This window comes from Ursus arctos, unplaced genomic scaffold (genome assembly GCF_023065955.2).
Source record: "Ursus arctos isolate Adak ecotype North America unplaced genomic scaffold, UrsArc2.0 scaffold_10, whole genome shotgun sequence".
Taxonomy (NCBI): domain Eukaryota; kingdom Metazoa; phylum Chordata; class Mammalia; order Carnivora; family Ursidae; genus Ursus; species Ursus arctos.
Genome location: NW_026622764.1, coordinates 151805 through 172749, shown reverse-complemented (window position 1 = coordinate 172749; position 20945 = coordinate 151805). Strand labels below are relative to the sequence as shown.

Genomic DNA, 20945 nt, shown 5'->3' with positions numbered 1-20945 from the left:
GACAACCTGGGTCCAGCCAGGGGGCGGGAGGGAGAGCACAGAAAGCACACCTGCTTCCTAGAGACCTTGGCCTAAAACTGGAACATCAGGTGGCTGATGCTGCATTGGGAAGAACTCACCAAGGGCCATACCTCAGTGCCAAGACTCCTGGGAAATGGTGTCCTGTCCGGGCAGGAGTGACAGCCCGAGACTGGCAGGGTAAGCATGCGTTAATGGGTGGCCAGCCCTCTGCGTCAGCCACCTTCTTTAAAGAATCCTGTGACTCCTGTGTGACCACGGGTGTGGACAGGTGAGTGTTTCTTTCCGGAAACTTTTAGGAAGGACCTCCTCTTTACTACTGATGTTCTGACATTTTGTGACGACATGCTTTCATATGAGTCTCCTTGAGTTCATTCTGAGGAATTCTTTCATTTTAGAGACTCTGAAAATTCCGTCCCTTTCCACTTTCTGGAAACCCTACTAGTTAGATGTCCCAGACCCAATATCGAATCTCTAATTCCTTTTATTTTTGCTTCTGCTGTCCATTTCTCTATTTCTGGCTCACTTTTGGGAGGTTTCTCGGTTTTATCCTCAGCCCTTTAATTCAGTTTATTTCAGCTTTAGTTTTCAAGGACTATTATCAGTAATTATTCCTTTTTCCAAGAATATCCTTCTAATTGTACAGATGCAACATCTTCTTTTGTCTCTCCAAGGTTGTTACTTAGAGTTTACCCGACGTTTTCCTCTGATCCTGGCATCATCTCTGTCTCTGCAAGGTCCACTGTTTGGTTTCTTTATTTCTCATTTTCATGTTGGAAACATCCCTCCAGCGTCTGGAAGGCAAAGTACCGGAAACTGATTGGAGGCTCGGCATGCTCCAATTAATCCAGTTTGTGGACTCCCCATGTCTGGGCATGTGGTCTTTGGGGCAGCCTGGTCCCCAGAAATATGCCTAGAGAAACTGTGACTTTTTAGGCACTGAGCCGGGAGGAGCCCTGACACCCCCTCCCACCCCAGCCTTACCCGCTGTGAGCTCAGCCAGAGTCTCCCATGCTCATATCTCCAGAGGCAGAGCAGACGACAGCAGGCATCCCTGCCTCTTGTGAAGACTCCACGAGGCCCCTGCTCTCAGCCTTGCCAGGCACTCGCTGAAGGCCAGCCTCAGGCTTCCTGGCATCTCTCAGTGCTGAGCATCTCATGGTTCTTCGAGGTGAACCCTGTCGTTCTCTGTCAGAGCCCCACGTCAGTCACTCCAGCTCTGTCTTCCTCACCAGACTTTCCCCCAAGATGGAGCCTCTACTGATGATTGTGCCCCAACCAGTCTGTACTACGATGGTCATAAAATGGCAATGTTTCAATGTCCTCAGTCCTCCCACATTTATCAGCTGTAAGGAATAGGTCCTTTCCTCCGTATTTAATGTGTATAACAAACAGGAGGGAGCAGCTATGAAAACAGTGTATTCAAAAGACCTCGGTCAAAAGTAAGGGCTGTAAGGCAAATTAGTGTCGTATTTTTAATCACCGTAATTAGCCTCAAATTTTTACCTGCAGCCCAAACTAATTGCTTCTAGATAGCACCACACTCACCCAACATAGGACTTACTGGCTACCCCCAAACTGCTCACCACCTCTCTTCCTGTCCTGCTGTCACCAGGCATCAAAACCACCAGCCTCGGACCATTCTTCGCCACTCCTTTCTCCCTCACCCCACCCCACAGACACGTGCCCCCAGGAGGCCTGGCTACTGCTGACCCCATTCCCACCATCACTGGCATACCTCTGCTCACCACCCCACAGCACTGGCCAGCCCACCTCTGGTCTTGTCTTCCTCCACACCTGGTGACAGAGGGCCTCCAGGTCACGTACGCAGTTGTGTTACTCCCTTGTCTCCGCGCGTCATTCTTCCCCTCACATTAGGGGCCACGCACCCATTCCTGAGTGTGCTGCTCAGACTTCTGGCCATCGAGCCCCTTTGCCGTGTCCTGGCTGTCTGCACAGAAGCCCTGCCGCTCTGCTGCGTGGTTCAGGGGGTCTGATTCCCAGAGTCGTGGTGCCCACACTATCGTTTTAGACACACTCAGCTGGTGGGCTTTCCCAGCACTGTCCCAGCTAGTAGGTCCCAGTGGCTAGCAGTCTACACGCAAGTATCTAGAATATGGGGGGGGGGGGGTCCTTTTTATTGCACATGGTAATACATATGGCTCTCATGCATTTACTCCATCACATTTTAAAATATAAATTTTCTTCCCTTTTTTGTACGTTTTCTGCTGGGAAACCAGAGATCGTTTTGCAGTTAATCAATGTTTCAGTGCTCATTCTGAACATGTCCCTGGAGGCTCAGAGATTAGAGGGAGGTGGAGACAGTTTCATAATTCACCGTCTTAGAGGCCTCTGGCAACAGAATAGAAACGTCCGCTGGCGCTTAGATGTAATGAGTTCTTCCTCCGTACCCACTTGATTCTCTACCTGAAAACAGCAGTGTGGGCTCGTTTGCTGGGCTGTTTCCCCCCAGGGGTACTTCGGTTCTGACTCAAGTCCTGAGCCTCATTCAGGACTATCTGTCCCAGGCTGACTTGGAGTCTCATCTTTACTTGTCCCCCGTGCCATAGCCCAGAAGGTGCCGGATCTGAGTGCATGTTAATTACCTGCTAAGAGTGTGCCTGGGGTCACACGGCCTTTCTGCGCCACAGGTCCAGGACGCCCAGCCCCTCGTGGACGCCCGCGCCCCACGGAGCCTCAGCCACCTCCACCTGAAACTCAAGAAGCTGAAGGTAGTCTCTGTTCTACTTCTCGGTTACTGGTGCAGCTAATGAGGAGAGTCAGCTCAGAAACTAGGGAAATGGAAAACGCAGGCTCAGTAAGGGATAAACAGTTCCTGTCATCACCGATGACATGTCCTGTCAGCAGCCAATTAACCTCATCTCGCCAGAACGGAGCTGGTGGGTGGTAGGTACACCGGGAATCTTCTCCAGTCTTCCTGCTGACCCTTTGTCTCCAGGAAGAGAGGGCGGGAGGGGCAGGAATGCACAGGGCAAGTTACTCACTGCAGCTTTAAAGAAATCAATTAGTACCCTTGCTTTAAACAGGACCATTTCTTAAAAATAAATAAAAATAAATAAAAAATAATAAACAAGAGCATTTCTTGACCACCACAGAATATTTATTTCTCAAAGTGTAAACCAGCTAGTGAGAATAAGACTCTCGTGGTTATGCGGATGGTGATGCCTCCAGAGCAGAGTGGTGCGTGCTCCTCACGTGGCTGTTGTAATGACACCTGAAATGGGCAGAGCAGAGAAGCTGACCCATCCTTGTCAACAAGCCAGCACATCAATCAGGTTCTAACCCTAAACCACGAGGATTTTCACTTCCTCTGGGCTCCAATCTTCTCCTCTTCGGAACAGTGTAGGACGCCTCTCTTAAAACACGAAGTGACTCCCTCATCAGCATCACTGTCACAGAGTTTTGGAGGGTGACCTAATTTCACAAAGAATCGTAGCATCCTCGCTGTTACTTGCACTCTGAGCATATGAAATTTGGCCCCATGCTAATGTATTCCAATTCACAAACAAAGGAGCCTGCCCATGCCGCATGGGTTGCTGAAGCTTGCAAGCAGTTAAAGCCCACGGTGAGCTCAGGTCAAAGGGAATGGGGGGTGAGGGTCCCTCTAAATACCTCTGTGCAGTAACAGCATGGACGTGGCTGGTGGTTCCAAAGGCTCTTTGTGTGTCTGTCCACAGCTGGAGGGGGAGCGGCTTGCCATCATCGACAGGGACAACCGCCTGCTGCTGGAGAAGTTGTCCTGCATCCTGAGGACCAGGGGACAGACTGAGAGCAGAAACAACTGCACCCAGAAGAGGTACCGGGGCCCCTGCACCCTACAGTCAGCACCAAACCTGGCAGGGCCCAGAGAGTTCCGCTCCAGGGCCTGCACAGAAGAGCTGCCCCTGAGCCCCTGAGCCAGAATACGGTGTTCCCACCCTCCCTGCAGAGAGCCCTGTGTCTTTTCCTCCGTGGTGCATGAATCAGGGTCTTAGCTGGGGCTCAGGCTAATTCCATACACACAACAGAACAAGGACACCAACAGCAGCTCTCGGGGTCCCTCTGTGCTGTCTGTGCCTGCTACACCGTCTTCCTGTTTAACCCTTATACTCATCCCATGAGGGAGGGGCCTTGGGGAAACTGAGGCACCAGGCAGCAATGGAACTTGCCCAAGATGGCACCTAGAAGATGGTAGGAAGCAGGTTCCTGGCCCCGGGCCCGTGCTCAGGCATACTCCTGCATTTCCATCTGCAAAAGCGCCAAGAATGTTTTTCTGCCAGCACAACACTGGGCCCAATGTCTGTCTGGAAACAGCATAGAAGGTCGTGAAACTCTGTGTCCAGCGTGGGATGGTGACTGTTCCTGTTTGTTAGAGGACAGCCCAGTGCTGGTGCTGTTCCCTACCAACCACAGTGTTTTTACCCAAAGTGGAGCTCTCTGTGATGGCGCAGGACAGCAGGTCTCCACAGTCTTTAAAATCTGCCTACAAATATTTAGAGACACTTACGAATCCTAAGAGCCCCTTTCTCTAAGGCAAATAACCCCTGTGCCCTACACCCTACAAATTCCCAGACTTTGCTCACTGGTTAAATCACTGTCCTTTCCTTTTAAATGCAAAAGTTCAGTAGTGCTTGTGATGGATGATTTAACGCGGGCCAGTTTTCAGAAGCGCGCATGCTTCTAAAACCTTTAGCCTGTGCCTGTCTCCAAGAAGCTCAGAGTAGTTTCCAGATTTCGCAATGAATTAAAATTCAGTTGACCCGCAAGCAGCAGGAAGCGTGTCACATAGGAGGGCTCCATGGGAGGGGCGGATCCTGCATTCCTGCTGGGATGGGTTTGTGGAAGCAATCTGTCTCTGGGTTTTCCAGCAGTGGCTCACCTGGGGCTTCACTCTGGGGAGTTTGGGGGACGGGGAGAGGGTCTGGGTGTCAGGAATGCCTCCTTGCTTCCTGGCTGCACCCACCATCCAGCCCCTGCCATAAAACCCTGGTGTTATGGGTCAACCTCCATTTTCCTGGGCTAGTTTACATTAGATTTGGAATCGCTTTCTGCTTTAAAGACAGATATTTAACTTGAGTATAAAAATCACTGCTGAGGCTACTTACCTGAAAGCTGTAATGAAGTACCCTAAACTAAGAGTTAATCTCAATCCAGGACAGGATCCTACAGGGAGAGTCTCCCCCTGCTGCCCGGATCCCAACCAGCCCACACAATCAAGTGGCTTCCCCCTCAGAACTTGCCTGATTCGTCACGCACAGGAAGTGAGGGGAGGAGGAGGGAAAAGAGGAAGCAGAAGTGATCCCGGGGAGGTGCCAGCCAGTCAGAGGGCCACAGGAAGTGCCCGAGCTTGAACAAGGGAGCCAGACAGAGCCAGACTTCAGGAAACGTGGAAGGGATGTGAGGGGCCAAAGGTGGCCTGGGAAGCGACCCAACTCCTCCCACACCAGGAAATTATCTCCGTAGGCTTTGCAAGTCACAGACCACCTCCTTGTCCTGCTTGAATTTTAAAGCAGTCAAAGACCCCTTTGTGCCTTTCCTACATATTTCTCTTTGCTCAACTCTGGGCCGTAGGTGAGAACAGAGTGTGGTCACTTTGCTCGTTCAAACTCAGGATGAATTCAGCTTCACTCCTGTGTTGAAGCAGAGTGCACCAAGCTAATTCACAAGGTAATGGTAGAAATGGCGTGTCTCCTTGTGATAAGTTTAATGGAGCAAGAATGAAAGTCAATGATTTTTGTTAAGAATGCATCAATTTGAGCCTGATCACTGGCCGTTTCATTTCTCTGTCCTTTATTTAATAAAAGACACTTACTGGGGCGCCTGGGTGGCACAGCGGTTAAGCGTCTGCCTTCGGCTCAGGGCGTGATTCTGGCGTTTACAGGATCGAGCCCCACATCAGGCTCCTCCGCTGGGAGCCTGCTTCTTCCTCTCCCACTCCCCCTGCTTGTGTTCCCTCTCTCGCTGGCTGTCTCTATCTCTGTCAAATAAATAAATAAAATCTTTAAAAAAAAAAAAGACACTTACCAAGTTAACACATGGTGTGGAAGGGAAGCAAGCCAGAACACTGCAAACTACCTGGTTCAATTAGCATGGCTGTACCTGGCTAGCTAGCTACGCAATAGCAAAAATCAGCACTATACGGAAAATACGTGACCAACAGTTGGGTTTTCGGTCTTCATTTTATTTTTTAATGGCTTTATTGACATTATAATTGGTATATAGTAAACTTTATATTTACAGTGTTCCATTTGATACATTTGACATGCTTTACACCTTTGAGAATATCAGCACAATCAGGATCATAACTGCATCCATCACTCCCCAAGCTCTCCTGTTTCCATCAATAACTACCCCACCCCTCCTCTTTCCCGTCCCCATGCACCCACAGTCTGCTCTTTGTCCTCATGGACAAGCTTGCGCTTTCTGAGCCCTGTGTGAGTCGATTCCTGCGGTGTCTGCGTCTTCCTGCCTTTCGCCCACATAATGCCACGGCCGAGTGAGTCCGCAGACCGCTCCTGTTTGTGGCTGCGTCGTCCTCCTCGTACACAGCTATCGCCGTCTGTTTGCCCTTTCGCCTAGTGGTGAACATTTGGGTTGTTTCTAGTCTTTGGCTATTACAAATAAGGCTGTTGTGAGTATTCATGCTTAAAAAAAAAATTAAAAAACCAATATCTCTGCCCAAGATTGAAAACTCAATGATAAACGAAGAATCTCAAATATGAGTCACACAGAGAAGGTCTTCCAAGCATGACAGCATAAGGAGGTCCCTGGACACACTCCCCAGCAAAATTGATAAAAAATCATTTTAAAACAACCATTAAAGTTTATGGAGATGGTTCTAAGGGCATACACAATATAAAGAAACATTTATCCAAGAAAAGCTGCTGAAAGGTGGCAAGAACAGATAGGTTCCATAGTACTTGAACTGGGACCCACTCCTTCCCCCTCCCTCCCAGCTCAGCAAAGCAGAGACTGTTCCAGACTGCCATAGCCAAGAACACAGGGCTCCCTCTCTCTCTAACTCCCAGCTGGAGAGCTTTCTTCCGGGAAAAGGTAGGACTTCACCATTTATCATCCTGTCCCCTGCTGCCTATTATCGAGACCAAGTCTCAGATGAGTATGGCCCAGAGGTGAGGGCTCCCTCCTTTCTGCTCAGCTCCCACTCGAGGATGGAGGCTCTATATCAAGTGTGGTGAGAATACTGGGGCCTGATCCCCTTGGCCTAGTTCAATTACTATAGTGGTTTGAAGCCATGAAGATATACGTGTCCTCTCCTACTAGAATGGAAGAGCATGGGTGTCACACAGAGAGAAGCTTGGCATTGTCCCCACTCTGAGCTCCAGAGCTCTGAGATTTTGCCTGGGGGGTAAACATGCCATGAAACGGCTGGCTCCTGATGTTCCCTCAGAGTGACTGAGTTCATTCGCAGCAGAGTGTGGGCAAGTTCCAGACTTCATTGGACATGAGATAAAAGACACCACACTGGGGAGGAAAACATGAAGCTGTCTCTATTCACAGATAATACGACCTTCCATACAGAAAATCCTAAGGAAACCAGTTTAAAAAAAAAAAGTATTAGAACTAATAGACAAGTTCAACAAGGTAGCAAGGTACAAGATTAATATACAAAAGTCCATTACATTTTTACATGCTTGCAATTAGCAATCTGAAAATGAAATTAAGAAAATTATTCCATTCACAAAAGCATCAAAAAGAACAAAATACTTGGGAATAAATTTAATAAAGGAAGTGCAAAACTTATGTTTTGAAAACTACAAAACGTTGAAAGAAATGAAAGAATATCTAAGTAAATGGGAAAAAATCCCGTGTTCATAAATCAGAAGATTTCGTATTGTTAAGGTGGTACTACTCCCCAAACTGATTTCAGATTCGGTGCAATCCCTACCAGAATCCCAGCTGATTTCTTTGTAGAAACTGACAAGCAGATCTGAAAATTCTTTGGAACTGCAAGGGACATCAAATTGTCAAAACAGTTCTGAAAAGAAGAACAAAGTAAGACTTGTGTGTCCTGATTCCAAAACTTTCTGTAAAGTAATGATAATCAAGACAATGTGGTGCCAACATAAGGGCAGGTATAGATCAATGGAATAGAATTGAGAGTCCAGAAATAAACCCATGTGTCTACATCAATTTATTTTCAATAATGGTGCCAGAACCATTCAATAAGGAAAGAATAGTCTTTTCAACAATTGGTGCTGGAACAACCTATATTCATATGCAAAAGAGCAAAGTTGGACTCTTACTTCACACCATATATTACAATTAACTCAAAATGGATCAGACCAAAATATAAAAGCTGAGACTATAAAAATTCACATAAGGGGCACCTGGGTGGATCAGTTGTTAAGTGTCTGCCTTCGGCTCAGGTCATGATCTCAGGGTTCTGGGATCGAGCCCCGCATCGGGCTCCCTGCTCAGAGGGAAGCCTGCTTCTCCCTCTCCCACTCCCCTTGCTTGTGTTCCCTCTCTCACTGCCTCTCTCTCTGTCAAATAAATAAATAAAATGAAAAAAAAATTCACATAAGAAAACACAGAGGTGAGGGGCGCCTGGGTGGCGCAGTCGTTAAGCGTCTGCCTTCGGCTCAGGGCGTGATCCCGGCGTTGTGGGATCGAGCCCCACATCGGGCTCCTCCGCTGGAGCCTGCTTCTTCCTCTCCTACTCCCCCTGCTTGTGTTCCCTATCTGGCTGGCTTTCTTTCTGTCAAATAAATAAATAAAATCTTAAAAAAAAAAAAAAAAGAAAAAGAAAACACAGAGGTGAATCATCCTGACCTCATATTTGGCAATGGGAGTAGATATGACAACAAAAGAGAAAACAGTTACTTGGATAAATTAGCCTTAGTCAAAATTAAGAACTTTTTTTTTTTTTTTAAGAACTTTTGTGTTTCAGGGATGCCTGAGTGGCCCAGTTGGTTAAGCGTCTGCCTTCGGCTCTGGTCATGATCACGCTGTCCTGGGATTAAGTCCCACATCAGGCTGCTTGCTCAGCAGAGTCTGCTTCTCCCTCTGCCTCTGCTGCTCCTCCTCCTTGTTCTCTCTATCTCTGTATCTCTCTCTCTGAAAAATAAATAAATAAAATCTTTTTTTTTTTAAAGAAATTTTGTGCTTCAAAGAACAGTATCAAGAAGGTGAAAAGACAGGCAACAGAATGAGAGAAACTATTTGCTAGTCATATATCTGATAAGGGACTTGCATCAAGAATATATGAAAAACTCTTATAGACAAATGATAAAAAGAAAAATGACCCAATTAAAAGATAGGCAAAGGATCTGCATAAATATTTCTCCAAGGAAGATCTATAAAAAGCCAATAAGCACATGAAAAAAAATGCTCAACATCATTAGTCATCATAAAAAGGCAAGTCATAACCACAGTGTGATACCACTTGATTCCCACAAGAATAAAAGGCAGATACTAACAAATGTTGGTGAGGATATAGAAAAATTGGAACCTTCATTCACTGCTGGTGGGAATGTAAAATGGTGCAGCCACTGCGGAAAATAGTCTGATAGGTTTTCAAATATGAAAACACAGAGTTACCATATGATTCAGTAATTCCACTCCTAGATACATACATAAGAGAAATGAGAACATGTCCACAGTCAGACAGGTATATGAATATTCACAGCAGTGTTATTCATAATAACCAAATGGTAGAAAGAATCCAAATGTTCATCAACTGAAAAACGAATAAACAAAATTTGGTATACCCATAAAATGGAACATTACTCATCCATTAAAAGGACTGAAGTACTGGGGCTCCTGGGTGGCTTAGTCAAGTGTCTGCTTTCAGTTCAGGTCATGGTCCCAGGGTCCTGGGATCAAGCCCTGCATTGGGCTCTCTGCTCAGTGGGGAGTCTGCTTCTCCCTCTGCCTCTGCGCCTCCCTTCTACTTGTGCTCTCTTTCACTTTCTTTCTGTCAAATAAATAAAATATTTTTAAAAATTCTTAAAAAGGAGTGAAGTCCTGAAAATACTACAGCATGGATGAATCTTGAAAACATTATGCTAAGAGAAAGAAGCCAGTCCCAAAAGAACATATGTTATACTGTTCCACTTCTATGAAATGGCCAGAATGGATAATTCCACAGAAAAAGAAAGTAGATTAGTGGTTGCTTAGGGTTGGGGGCATGGAAGGATAGTGAGTTGATAGTTAAAGGGTATGAGGTTTCTGGGGTTGCTGAGTGGCTCAATTGGTTAAGCAACCGACTCTTGATTTCAGCTCAGGTCATGATCTCAGGGTGGTGGGATCAAGCCCCGTGTCAGGCTCTGTGCTCAGTGGGGAAGATGGTAGAGTAGGAAGCACCAGGAATCTATCTCTCCACCTAGACAATTGCACAAGCAAAATCTCTGTGAAGTAACTACTTTGGAACTCTGGAGTCTATTGAAAGCTATGACTCCCAAGAGAAAGGCTTGGATGTAAAATTGTGGTTAATTCCAGTCACTATCAGCTCTTAGCAAAGTAGCAGCTACCTATTGCCCACCCGCAGACTCATGAGTACACGTGTTCCTAGAGCAGTTTGTGAGAGCCAAAGTAAGCAACAAGGACCCTTACCTCTGAATATCAGGTCTATATTGTGATCACTGATTGTTACTTCTGATCACAAAGGTGCAGATGAAGAGGCATTGCACCCCCCCTCATTGTTGCAAGACCACCCTCCTCCTGCTGAAGTGACTTCCAGGGAATTTAAAGGACCAGTGTCCTTCTCTATCCACTCCTCATTTCCACACACTCCCCCCCCCCCCGTTTTTCTTTCTGGGAGTCAGACATTAAAGAACGCCGAGAAAAAGTCTCAGAAAAGAAATGAGAAGTTTACACCTCAGGTTGATCCTCAGCACAGAGACAGCCTATGACGATAAAAATAAAACAAAATAAATAAATTAGTCAATTATAATGTAAAAAATCAGCTAGCCCTGAGGAAGGGGGAGAATCTCATTTCCAGAGCTACCACATTACTGATTCAAATGTCCAGTTTTCAACCAAGGCATGCAAAGAAACAGGAAAGTAATATCCATTCAGAGGGGGAAAAATGCATCAACAGAAACTGTCTCTGAAAATGACCTGTTGTCAGACGTACAAGACAAAAACTTTAAAACAATGGTTTTAGATGCTCAAAGAACTGAAGGAAGATGTGGAGAAAGTCAAGAAAATGATGAATGAACAAAATGGAAATATCAACGAAGAGACATAAAACCTAAAAAGAAACCAGAAGAAACTCTGAAGCTGAAAAAGTACATAACTGAAAAGCAAAATTTACTAGAGGGATTCAAAGGAAGATTTAAGCAGGCAGAAGAAAAAAGTCAGTGAACTTGAAGATAAGGCAATGGAAATTATCCAGGCTGAGGAACAGAAATATAAAAGAGTGAGGAAAAACAGGCAGAACCTAAAGGACCTGTGGGACAACATGAAGTGAATCAACATACATATGCCAGGAGTTCCAGAAGGAGAAGAGAGAGAAAGGTGCAGAGAGAATATTTGAAGAAATAATGGCTAAGAACTTCCCAAGTTCCATCCAAGAAGTTTAATGAACTTCAAGTAAGATGAACTCAAAGAGACGCAAGCCAAGACACATTATAATCATACTTTAGAAAGACAAGACAGAGAGAATCTTAAAAGCATCAAGAAAGAAGCAAATCATTACATACAATGGTCACCAATAAGAGAATTAGCAGATTTCTCATCAGAACCTTCAGAGACCAGAAGGCAGTGGTCTGATATATTCTGAGTGCTAAAAGAAAAAAATGTCAATCAAGAATCCTGTATCCAGAAAATCTGTCCTTCAAAAGTGAGGGGGAAATTGAGACAATCTCAGATATATGAAGGCTGAAGGAGTTCATTACCACTAGACCTGACCCATAGGAAATGCTCAAGGGAGTCCTTCGTGGTGGAATTACTAGTTATGATACAATAAATCAAAGCCATATAGAGAACTAAAGATCTCAATAATGGTAAATGAATGGACAAATATCAAAGCTAGTATTATTGGAACTTTGGAACTCCAAATCTTATTTTATACATAATTTAAGAGACTAATTTATTTAAAAGATTTGTTATTTTAAGTTTGGGGGCACATGATGTGTAAGAGTGTAATTTTATGACATCAAAAACTAAAAAGGATGGGAACACAGCTGTAAGGGAAGAGTTTTTGTATGTTATTGAAGTTAATCTGGTCTAAATTCAATTTAGAGTGTTGTAACTTTAGGATATTGAATGAAATCATAGTGATAGCCACAAATAAAATAGTTATAGAAAATATATGCAAAAAGAAACAAGAAAAGAATTTAAATGTTTTACTACCAAAAAAAATCAACTAAACACAAAAGAAGATAGTAATGCAGGAAATGAACAACATAAAGCTATAAGGCGTATGGAAAACAAATAGCAAAATACTAGAAGTCCCTCCTTATCAGTAATTACTTTAAATATAAATGGATAAACTCTCCAATCAGAAGAGAGATTGGCATAGTGCATAAAAACACATGATCAAACTATATACCGTCTATAAGAGACTCACTTCAGATCCAAACCTATTGAAAGTCAAAGGATGAAAAAAAATATCTCAAGCAAATAGCAACCAAAAAAGAGCAGAAGTGGCTATTCTAATACCAAACAAAATATACTTCAGATGCAAAAAAAAGTTTGCAAGAGACAAGAAGGATGTCATATATTTAAAAAGATTTAATACACCAAGAAGATAAAAAATTATAAACATTTGTACGTCTAAGGACAGATCACTAAAATAAATGAAGCAGGGGGGCCTGGTGGGCTCAGTCATTAAGCATCTGCCTTTGGCTCAGGTCATGATCCTGGGATCATGCCCCATATCGGGCTCCCTGCTCAGCAGAAAGCCTGCTTCTCCCTCTCCCACTCCCCATGCTTGTGCTCTCTCTCTCGCTGTCTCTCTCTGTCAAACAAATAGATAAATAAATCTTAAAAGAATAAAAATAAAATAAAATATATGAAGCAAAATCTGACAATTGATGGGAGAAATAGACAGTTCTACAATAGTAATTGGAGACTTTGCTATCTGCTTAGAACAATGGACAGAACAAGAAGATAAGTAAGGAAACCAACTAGACCTCACAGACATACACAGAACACTCTACCCAACAACAGCAGCACACACATTCTCTTCAAGTGTATGTGTGGCATTTTCCAGAATAGACCATATTTTAGGCCACAAAGTATCAATAGATTTAAAGAGATAGATATCATACAAAGTATCTTCTCTGACCACAACAGGATGAAATTAGAAATCAATAACAGAATGGAAAACTGGAAAATTCACAAAATTTTGGAAATTAAACAACACACTCTTAAATAACCAGTAGATAAAAGAAGAAAACACAAGGGAAATTAGAAAATACTTAGAGACAAATGAAAATGAATGCACAACATACCAAAACTTATGGGATATGAAGGAAATTGGTGCTAAGGAAGGAATTTATAGCTACAAACACATTTAAAAAAAAAGAAAGATCTCATATCAACAACTTAATTTTACTACGTGAGGAACCAGGAAAAGAACAAACTGAATCTAAAGCCAGCAGAAGGAAGGAAATAATAAAGCATAGAGCAGAATAAAGGAAATAAACAGTAGGAAAAAACTAGAGACAATCAATGAAACTAAAAGTTGGTTCTTCAAAAGATAAAAAAATAAATAAATAAACCTTGAGGTAGATGCACAAAGGAAAAAAGAGAAAAGACTCAAGTTACTAAAATAAGAAATGGAGGCACCTGTGTGGTTCAGTAGGTTAAGTGTCTGACTTCAGCTTGGGTCATGATCTCAGGGTCCTGGGATCGAGCCCAGTTAGGCTCTGCCCTCAGCTTGGAGTCTGCTTGTCCCTCTGCCCCTCCCCCTGCCCATGCTTGCTCTCTCTCTGTCAAATAAATAAATAAATAAATAAATAAATAAATAAATAAATAAATAAAATCTTTTTAAAAAAGGATTATAGGAGAATACTATGAAAAAATCATATGCCAACAAATTGGATACATAGATGAAATGGAAAAATTAACAGAACCATAAAACCTACCAACACTAAGTCATGAAAACAGAAAATCTGAATAGACCTATAATTAGGAAGGAGATTGAACCAGTGATCAAACATCCCCCAACAAAAAAGCCCTGGACCCAGTGCCTTCACTGGTGAATTCTACTAAATATTTAAAGAAAAACTAATACTAATGCTTGTCAAACTTTTCCAAAAAATTGAAGAGGAAACACTTCCTAATTCATTCTATGAGGGCAGCATTCCCCCTGATACCTCAGCCAGACAAAGACTCCACAAGAAAAAACTGCACACCAACATTCCTGATGAACATTGGTGCAAACATCCTCAACAAAATGCCAGTAAACCAATTAGCAGCGTATTAAAAAGATCATACACCATGACAAGTGAGATTCACTCCTAGAATACAAGGATGGTTCAACATATGAAAATCAATTGATATAATACTCTGCATTAACAGAATGAATGGAGAAAAAAGATACGATTATCTCAATTGATGCAGAAGAGCATTTGACAAATTCAACATCTTTTCATGGTAAAAACACTCAACAAACAAGGACTAGAAGGGAACATACCTCCACATAATAAAAGCCATGTATGAAAACTCTCAATGGACATCATAAAGGTGAAAGACTGAGAGCTTTTCCTCTCAGATCAGGACGATCTTGCTTTCAACGCTTCTGTTCAATGTAGTATTGGGAGTTCCAGCTAGAACAACTCGTCAAGGGAAGTAAGAGGCTTCCAAACTGGAAAGGAAGAAATGAAATGATCTTGGTCACCGATGATATGATCTTATATGTAGAAATCTTAATGATTACACACACACACACAAAATGTTAGGACTGATAAATGAATTCAGCAAAGTAGCAGGACACAAAGTCAATACAAAAAATCAACTGCATTTCTGTACATGAACATTGAACACTCTGAAAAGGAAATTACAAAAATAATTGCATTTGCAAAAGTCTCAAAAGTAATGATACTTAGGAATTAACCAAGAAGGTGAGAGATCATACAATAAAAACTATAAAACATTGCTGAAAGAGATTGAAGAAGACATAAATAAATGGAAACACCATGTTCACAGATTGGAAGACTTAATGTTAAAATGTCAGTACTACGCAAAGCGACCCACAGATTCAGTATGTCTATCAAAACCCCAATGACATTTTTGCAGAAATAGAAAAACCCATCCTAAAATTATATGGAATTTCAGGGGACCCCAAATAGCCAAAATAAAATCTTGAAAAAGAAGAACAAACCAGAGGACTCACACTCACTGATTTTATAACTTACTACAGAGTTATAGTAATCGAAATAGCCTGGTACTGGCATAAAGACAGACATATGGACTAATAGAATAGAATAGAATGCCCAGAAATAAACCTTTGCAGATATGGTCAAATGATTTTTGACAAGGGTGCCAAGATCATTCAATGGAGAAAGGACAGTCTTTTCAACAAACAGTGCTGGGAAAACTGGGTGTCCACATGCAAAAAAAAAAAAAAAAAAAAGAAGAAGAAGTTGGACTCTTACCTAAACTATGAACAAAAATTAAATCAAAATGGATCAAAGAACTAAATGCACAATGTAAAACAATAAAACTCTTAGAAGAAAACAGGAAAAAGCTTCCTATAATTCGATTTGGCAATGATTTCTTGGATATGACACCAAAGGCGCAGGCAAGAGAAGAAAAACTAGACAAACGACTTCATGAAAACTGAAAAATTTTGTACATCAAGACACTGTTCACAGAGTAAAAAGGGAGCTCACGAACTTGGAGAAAATATTTGTAAATCATCGATCTGACAAGGGATTAATACCCAGAATATGCAGAGAGCTCCTAACCCTCCACATGGCTCCCTGGACTGGACCGTCTCAGGTCCACTCGGTACCAAATTGTCCAGCCTGTGGCTCCATGACCTGGTTCTGGCAGGAAGGGATCCCTCTGGGTGCTCTTTTCATCCAGTGTGCGTCCACTTTCCTATGTAGGGGCCTAGAGAACCCCTTCCTTCAGGCTCCCAGAACCCTCAAGGAGCAAGTTTCCCTGCTGTGTTCAAAATGAACGAGCAGATCCGCAAGTCACTGACGACCTCATCCCTCAATGACCGTAAATAGGACTCCTTTGTAGTTTTATATACAAGGAACTTTAAAAAACCTTAGAGGTAGAATTTGAATAAATGAAAATTCAGGAAAGAAGGAAGTCACATGAAGCCAGCCGCCAGTTACTCATGTAACAGAGCAGAGCAAAGGTAAAGCTGATCCACAAATACGGCGTAATCCAGAAACACGTGCTCTGTGATGCCATGAGAGCTCACAGCGAGACCAGAGCCCACTCATCAGTAGCAGCCCAGACTCAGACCCTCCCCATGCACTCCACCCCTCTTGCCCACACCTGACACATGTGAAGCCCACGTGACCCTGTCAACCCTTGAGTAGCCACAGGTCATCCGTACATGTATCTTTTAACGTAGAAAGAAAAGCAGAGGCCCCATTGGATGACGTCTAACTGGCGGAACTGCCTGAGCCATGGTGTCCTAAAAGAAGGCCGGGGGCAAAGTGAACGGGTCTGCGCCGTCAGTGAAAACATCGTCTCACTTACAACACTCCCTCCCAGTGTCTCGGGGTCCTTCCCAATATGTGGGTAGGAATCTAGAACGTTCTTCCAGGCCCAGTACCTCTTCAGGCTTCTGTCTTAGTGCACATGGCATATCCTGAGGAAGGCCTGACACCCACTCTAAATGACGTCCCCCTGGACACTTGCTCTGACGATGATCTTTTCCCTTACCACGTGCACCGTACTGTGTGATGTGTTTGTGAGTTTACCTGTTTACCCCCATCTTCCCCAAAACCACAAGCCTCACGAGCACAGCGGACTGTCTGTGCTGTTCACCAGTGCGGACCGCGTGCCCAGCGCAGTGCCCGGCACACAGCAGGGGTGGAGCAGCCTATCGGAAGAACGCACCTGCGACTTCCCACTTGCCAAATTCGTTTGCTTCCTTTTGAAGTTTTCAGTATAATTTCATGTGTTCCTAATTAGAAAGGAATATACATTTATATCAGTGAATATAAAGGGAAAAAACAAAGTTACGTGTAGTTCTATCGCTCAGAGATAATAATTTTTGTCTGCATTTTCTCGTAGTTTTACTTTGGTGCATATAGAAATGTACTGAGTACAATTAGAATTGTTCCTCATCTATAATCTTATATCCTGAATTTTTTCACCTCACATTAAATGAAAAGAATGTTTGCACCTCGTTAAAATGTTTCTCGAGCCTGTTGCCACAGCGCAGCCCCCCATCTCTGCTCAGTCCCCTGGCCTCGCCTGCAGGTGAGCGAGGTCCTGAGGCTGAGACGCAGCTCCCGATGCACGGTTCTCCTGCAGGCTCCTGCCGGAGCCGCTCCTTTTGTGTTGGACGCAATTGCTGGGATTTTTCATTGCTTCTGGCCTGCAAAAGCGTCCGTTTTGTTCGATGGAATCTAGAGCGTGGCCCTCACGCGTGGCCGCCTCGCAGCGCTGCGGTGGAGCTCGGTCCTGTACTCGCAGCTCCTTCCACGGTCTCTCTCACTTCTCCCGGATTGCTTTCTTCTGCCCGGTCGTGCCCTCGGGTCTCCTGACCGCCCTTCCGTGCTGGGCCCCTCGGACCCCTGCCCTCTCTGCACACCACTCCCCTGCACGTTCCTTCAGGAATCTTGTGTTTAACCTTGTTGCCCCCCCCCCCCCCCCCCCCCCCCGCCATCGGCCTGACAGGTGGTTCTTTTTTTATTTAAATTAAATTAATTAACATACAGTATGTTATTAGTTTCAGAGGTAGAGCTCAGTGATTCATCACTTACAGACAACACGCCGTGCTCACTCCACCACGTGCCCTCCTTAATGCCCATCCCCTAGTTACCCCACCCCCACCCCCTCCCCTCCAGCAGCTCTCAGTTTGTTTCCTATGATTAAGAGTCTCTTGCGATTTGCCTCCCTCTCGGATTTGGTCTTGTTTTATTTTTTCTTCTCTTCCCCTATGATCCTCTGTTTTGTTTCTTAAATTCCACATATGAGTGAGATCATATGATAACTGTCTTTCTCTGGCAGACTTATTTCGCTCAGCATAGTACCCTCTAGTTTCATCCCCGTCATTGCAAATGGTAAGATTTCATTCTTTCTGATGGCTGAGTACTATTCTGTTGTATATATGAACCACATCTCCTTTATCCATTCATGTGTCGATGGGCATCTGAGCTCTTTCCACAGTTTGGCTAGTGTGGACATGGCTGCTGTGAACACTGGGGTGCAGGGGCCCCTTCGGATCACTATATTACTGTATCTTTGGGGTAAATACCCAGTAGTGCAATTGCTGGGTCGTAGGGTAGCTCTATTTTCCATGTTGTGAGGACCCTCCATACTGTTTTCCACAGTGGCTGCACCAGCTTGCATTCCCACCAACAGTGGAAGAGGGTCCCCTTTCTCCACAACCTCGCCAACACCTGTTGTTTCCTGTCTTGTTGATTTTAGCCATTCCAACCGGTGTGAGGCAGGATCTCATGTGGTTTTGGTTTGTATTCCCCTGATGCTGAGGGATGTGGAGCATGTTTTCATGTGTCTGTCGGCCGTTGTATCCAACAGGTGATTCTACCTGTGTCCCACCTAGTTAGACCTCATGCTCAAGATCCAGGCCACTACCCATTCTCTGTGACTCCAGGCAAGTTTTAACCTCAGTAAGGCTAGCATTGGTAGCTAGCTCTAAGGATTAAGTGAGATAACCATAATTCACAGACTCTAAGATACACCCCTCCACACACACACCCCTTAATGGCTCTGAAGCGCCAATGCATCTTCCAGTGCGTGGCATGGTTTTGCTGAAGGCAATTTTCCTTTCTTGGCGGCAAATACAACCATGGCTGACAAGCTGCTATCAGTGAAGCACAGTGCATTTAAACGTTCTGACAGTGGTGAGGATGATGCTCGACGGTTCACCCTATTTTGACACCTCTCCCCACATCCACCCAGCCACCTACCTGAAACCTGTGCTCCACCCTCCACCGCCGGTCCTCTCTTAGAGCCCGTGGGAACCGGCTGCTCCTGTTTCTTCCTCGTGACACCTCCCTCCTGTCCCCATGAGCCCTGCCTCCACCCTTCCCATCCCTCACCCTGCATCCCTGCAGTGGGTTCCCACAATGCCCCCTCCACTCCCATTCTCTCTCATCCATTCTCACCCTTTCTCTGCAGTGGTCGTTTGGAAATGCAGAAACGTGCCTCACATCCATTCTGTGGCTCCCCATTGCCTTCAAGGTAAGTCAGAACTCCTAGAGCTGCACCTGGCCCTGCACAGTGCAGCCTCTGCAAACGGCCTAGATGCACCTGCCGCTGGGGATGTCCTTCCCTGCTTGCATGCCCCCTCACACCTCTACCATCTCAGGACTCTGTCCCAGCCTCACTTCCTGTTGCTACCTCTTCCCACTGCCCTGAGGAAACCCTGAGCATCCCCAGCCCTGTGCCCCCAGCTCCCTGACTACACTGTGCTGCATACCCTCCTCTCTACCTTCACTGGGTCTGTGCGCCCCCTTCCCTACCTGGGCTGTGAGGTCGCTGCTCATCTCTGAAGCCCAGCACCTCCCAAACCAGGCACCTGGAGCAGGACGGGCTGCCAAACGTTTGTCAAACAAGTGAACCAGAGTAAACACTCCTTTTCTGGGACCCCTTCTGCCCTGTGGGCACTCGGGCTCATTCTCGCCAATGCAAAAGCAGCGCTCTCACAGGCTTTAACTCTTCCAGTATTTCAAGAACTATCCGCACTGTTTTTTGGAATCTAAACAGGGGGAAAAGAGAACAGGAACTCCACAGAGTGCAAGGAGAAAACAAAACCGTTCTGGAAAGGACCAGAAACCCAGAGCCATCATCACACAGAGCCCAGAGGGGGCAGGAGACCAGGACAGGCTGGCAGGTACCCGGACGCTGGCGCAGGGTGTCCTGGGAGACTGCAGAAAAGCACAGGGACAAGGTGCCTATGGTTTCTTGTTCGTTTTAAATACATAGCTGTTTGAAATTTCCATTTGCTTCATCAGATTTATCACTCATTTGGACTCACGGCTTCTTTGTTGTTTTAGGACATTTTAGTCTATTGTCTGCAACCATTTGCCAAATGGTCCTACCCTAAAAATAGATGACATAGAACAATGACTCAACGGATGAATTCATCCATTTCCTCACACAAAAACTGTAAGGAAATGAAAATGAACTCAGCTGATTGATTATAGGTCGAGGGAGAGAGATTTGGTGAAAAACAATAACTTAGCAGGATAGTACGCATGAAATATCACTAGGAAATCGTGGGACAACCCTGAATCAGCTGGGGCACACTGTGTCCAGAGAGGCAAAGAAAATTAATAATTTGCAAAAGTTTGCCAGATAATTTAAAATCTAAATTTTCTCTCTTCATCTTATTCTTGTTGCTGGCAAAACCATAATTTTGAATGAAAAAAATAAGATTTTAATTTTGTCATTAATTATCCTGCTTATTAATGTTCCAATGAATCAAATTAAAGAATTGTAAAATCTTCACTTGCTCCCCTTACCTGTATATATAGCCACTATGTTGTGGGTCATTTCAGGAGATTTCTTTCCCTTGAAGTCTAGTCCACTGTAAGAAATTGCATAAACACCAAAGTTTAAATAAGCACCCTCAGCCCCAAACCCCTGCCCCTGAGCATGCCCCAGGCCCCACGGGCCCTCAGCCCAGTGCCCTCCTTCGAGGGACCCTGCTCCTTTAGGGAGCTGCTGGCCTCACAGGCATCTGCGTATGCAATGGTAGGGATGTTGAGAAGCCCCAGCTTGCCTGCCTGCTTGCCTTGGACATTTCTTACAGATCTTGACAACAGCGGCAACAAGCACCTTTTCCAAAGATG

General features: G+C 44.5%; 1 protein-coding gene across 1 annotated transcript; it reads left to right on the top strand.

The window, feature by feature from the left end:
• Positions 1-212: 212 nt before the first annotated feature.
• CFAP97D2 (CFAP97 domain containing 2) lies at positions 213-20490 on the top strand. Its single transcript, XM_057309950.1, has 6 exons — positions 213-289; positions 1698-1836; positions 2670-2750; positions 3717-3835; positions 19270-19332; positions 19858-20490. Exons 1-6 carry the CDS (start codon positions 213-215, stop codon positions 20066-20068), a joined length of 690 nt encoding a protein of 229 aa, XP_057165933.1. The 3' UTR covers positions 20069-20490.
• Positions 20491-20945: the final 455 nt, after the last annotated feature.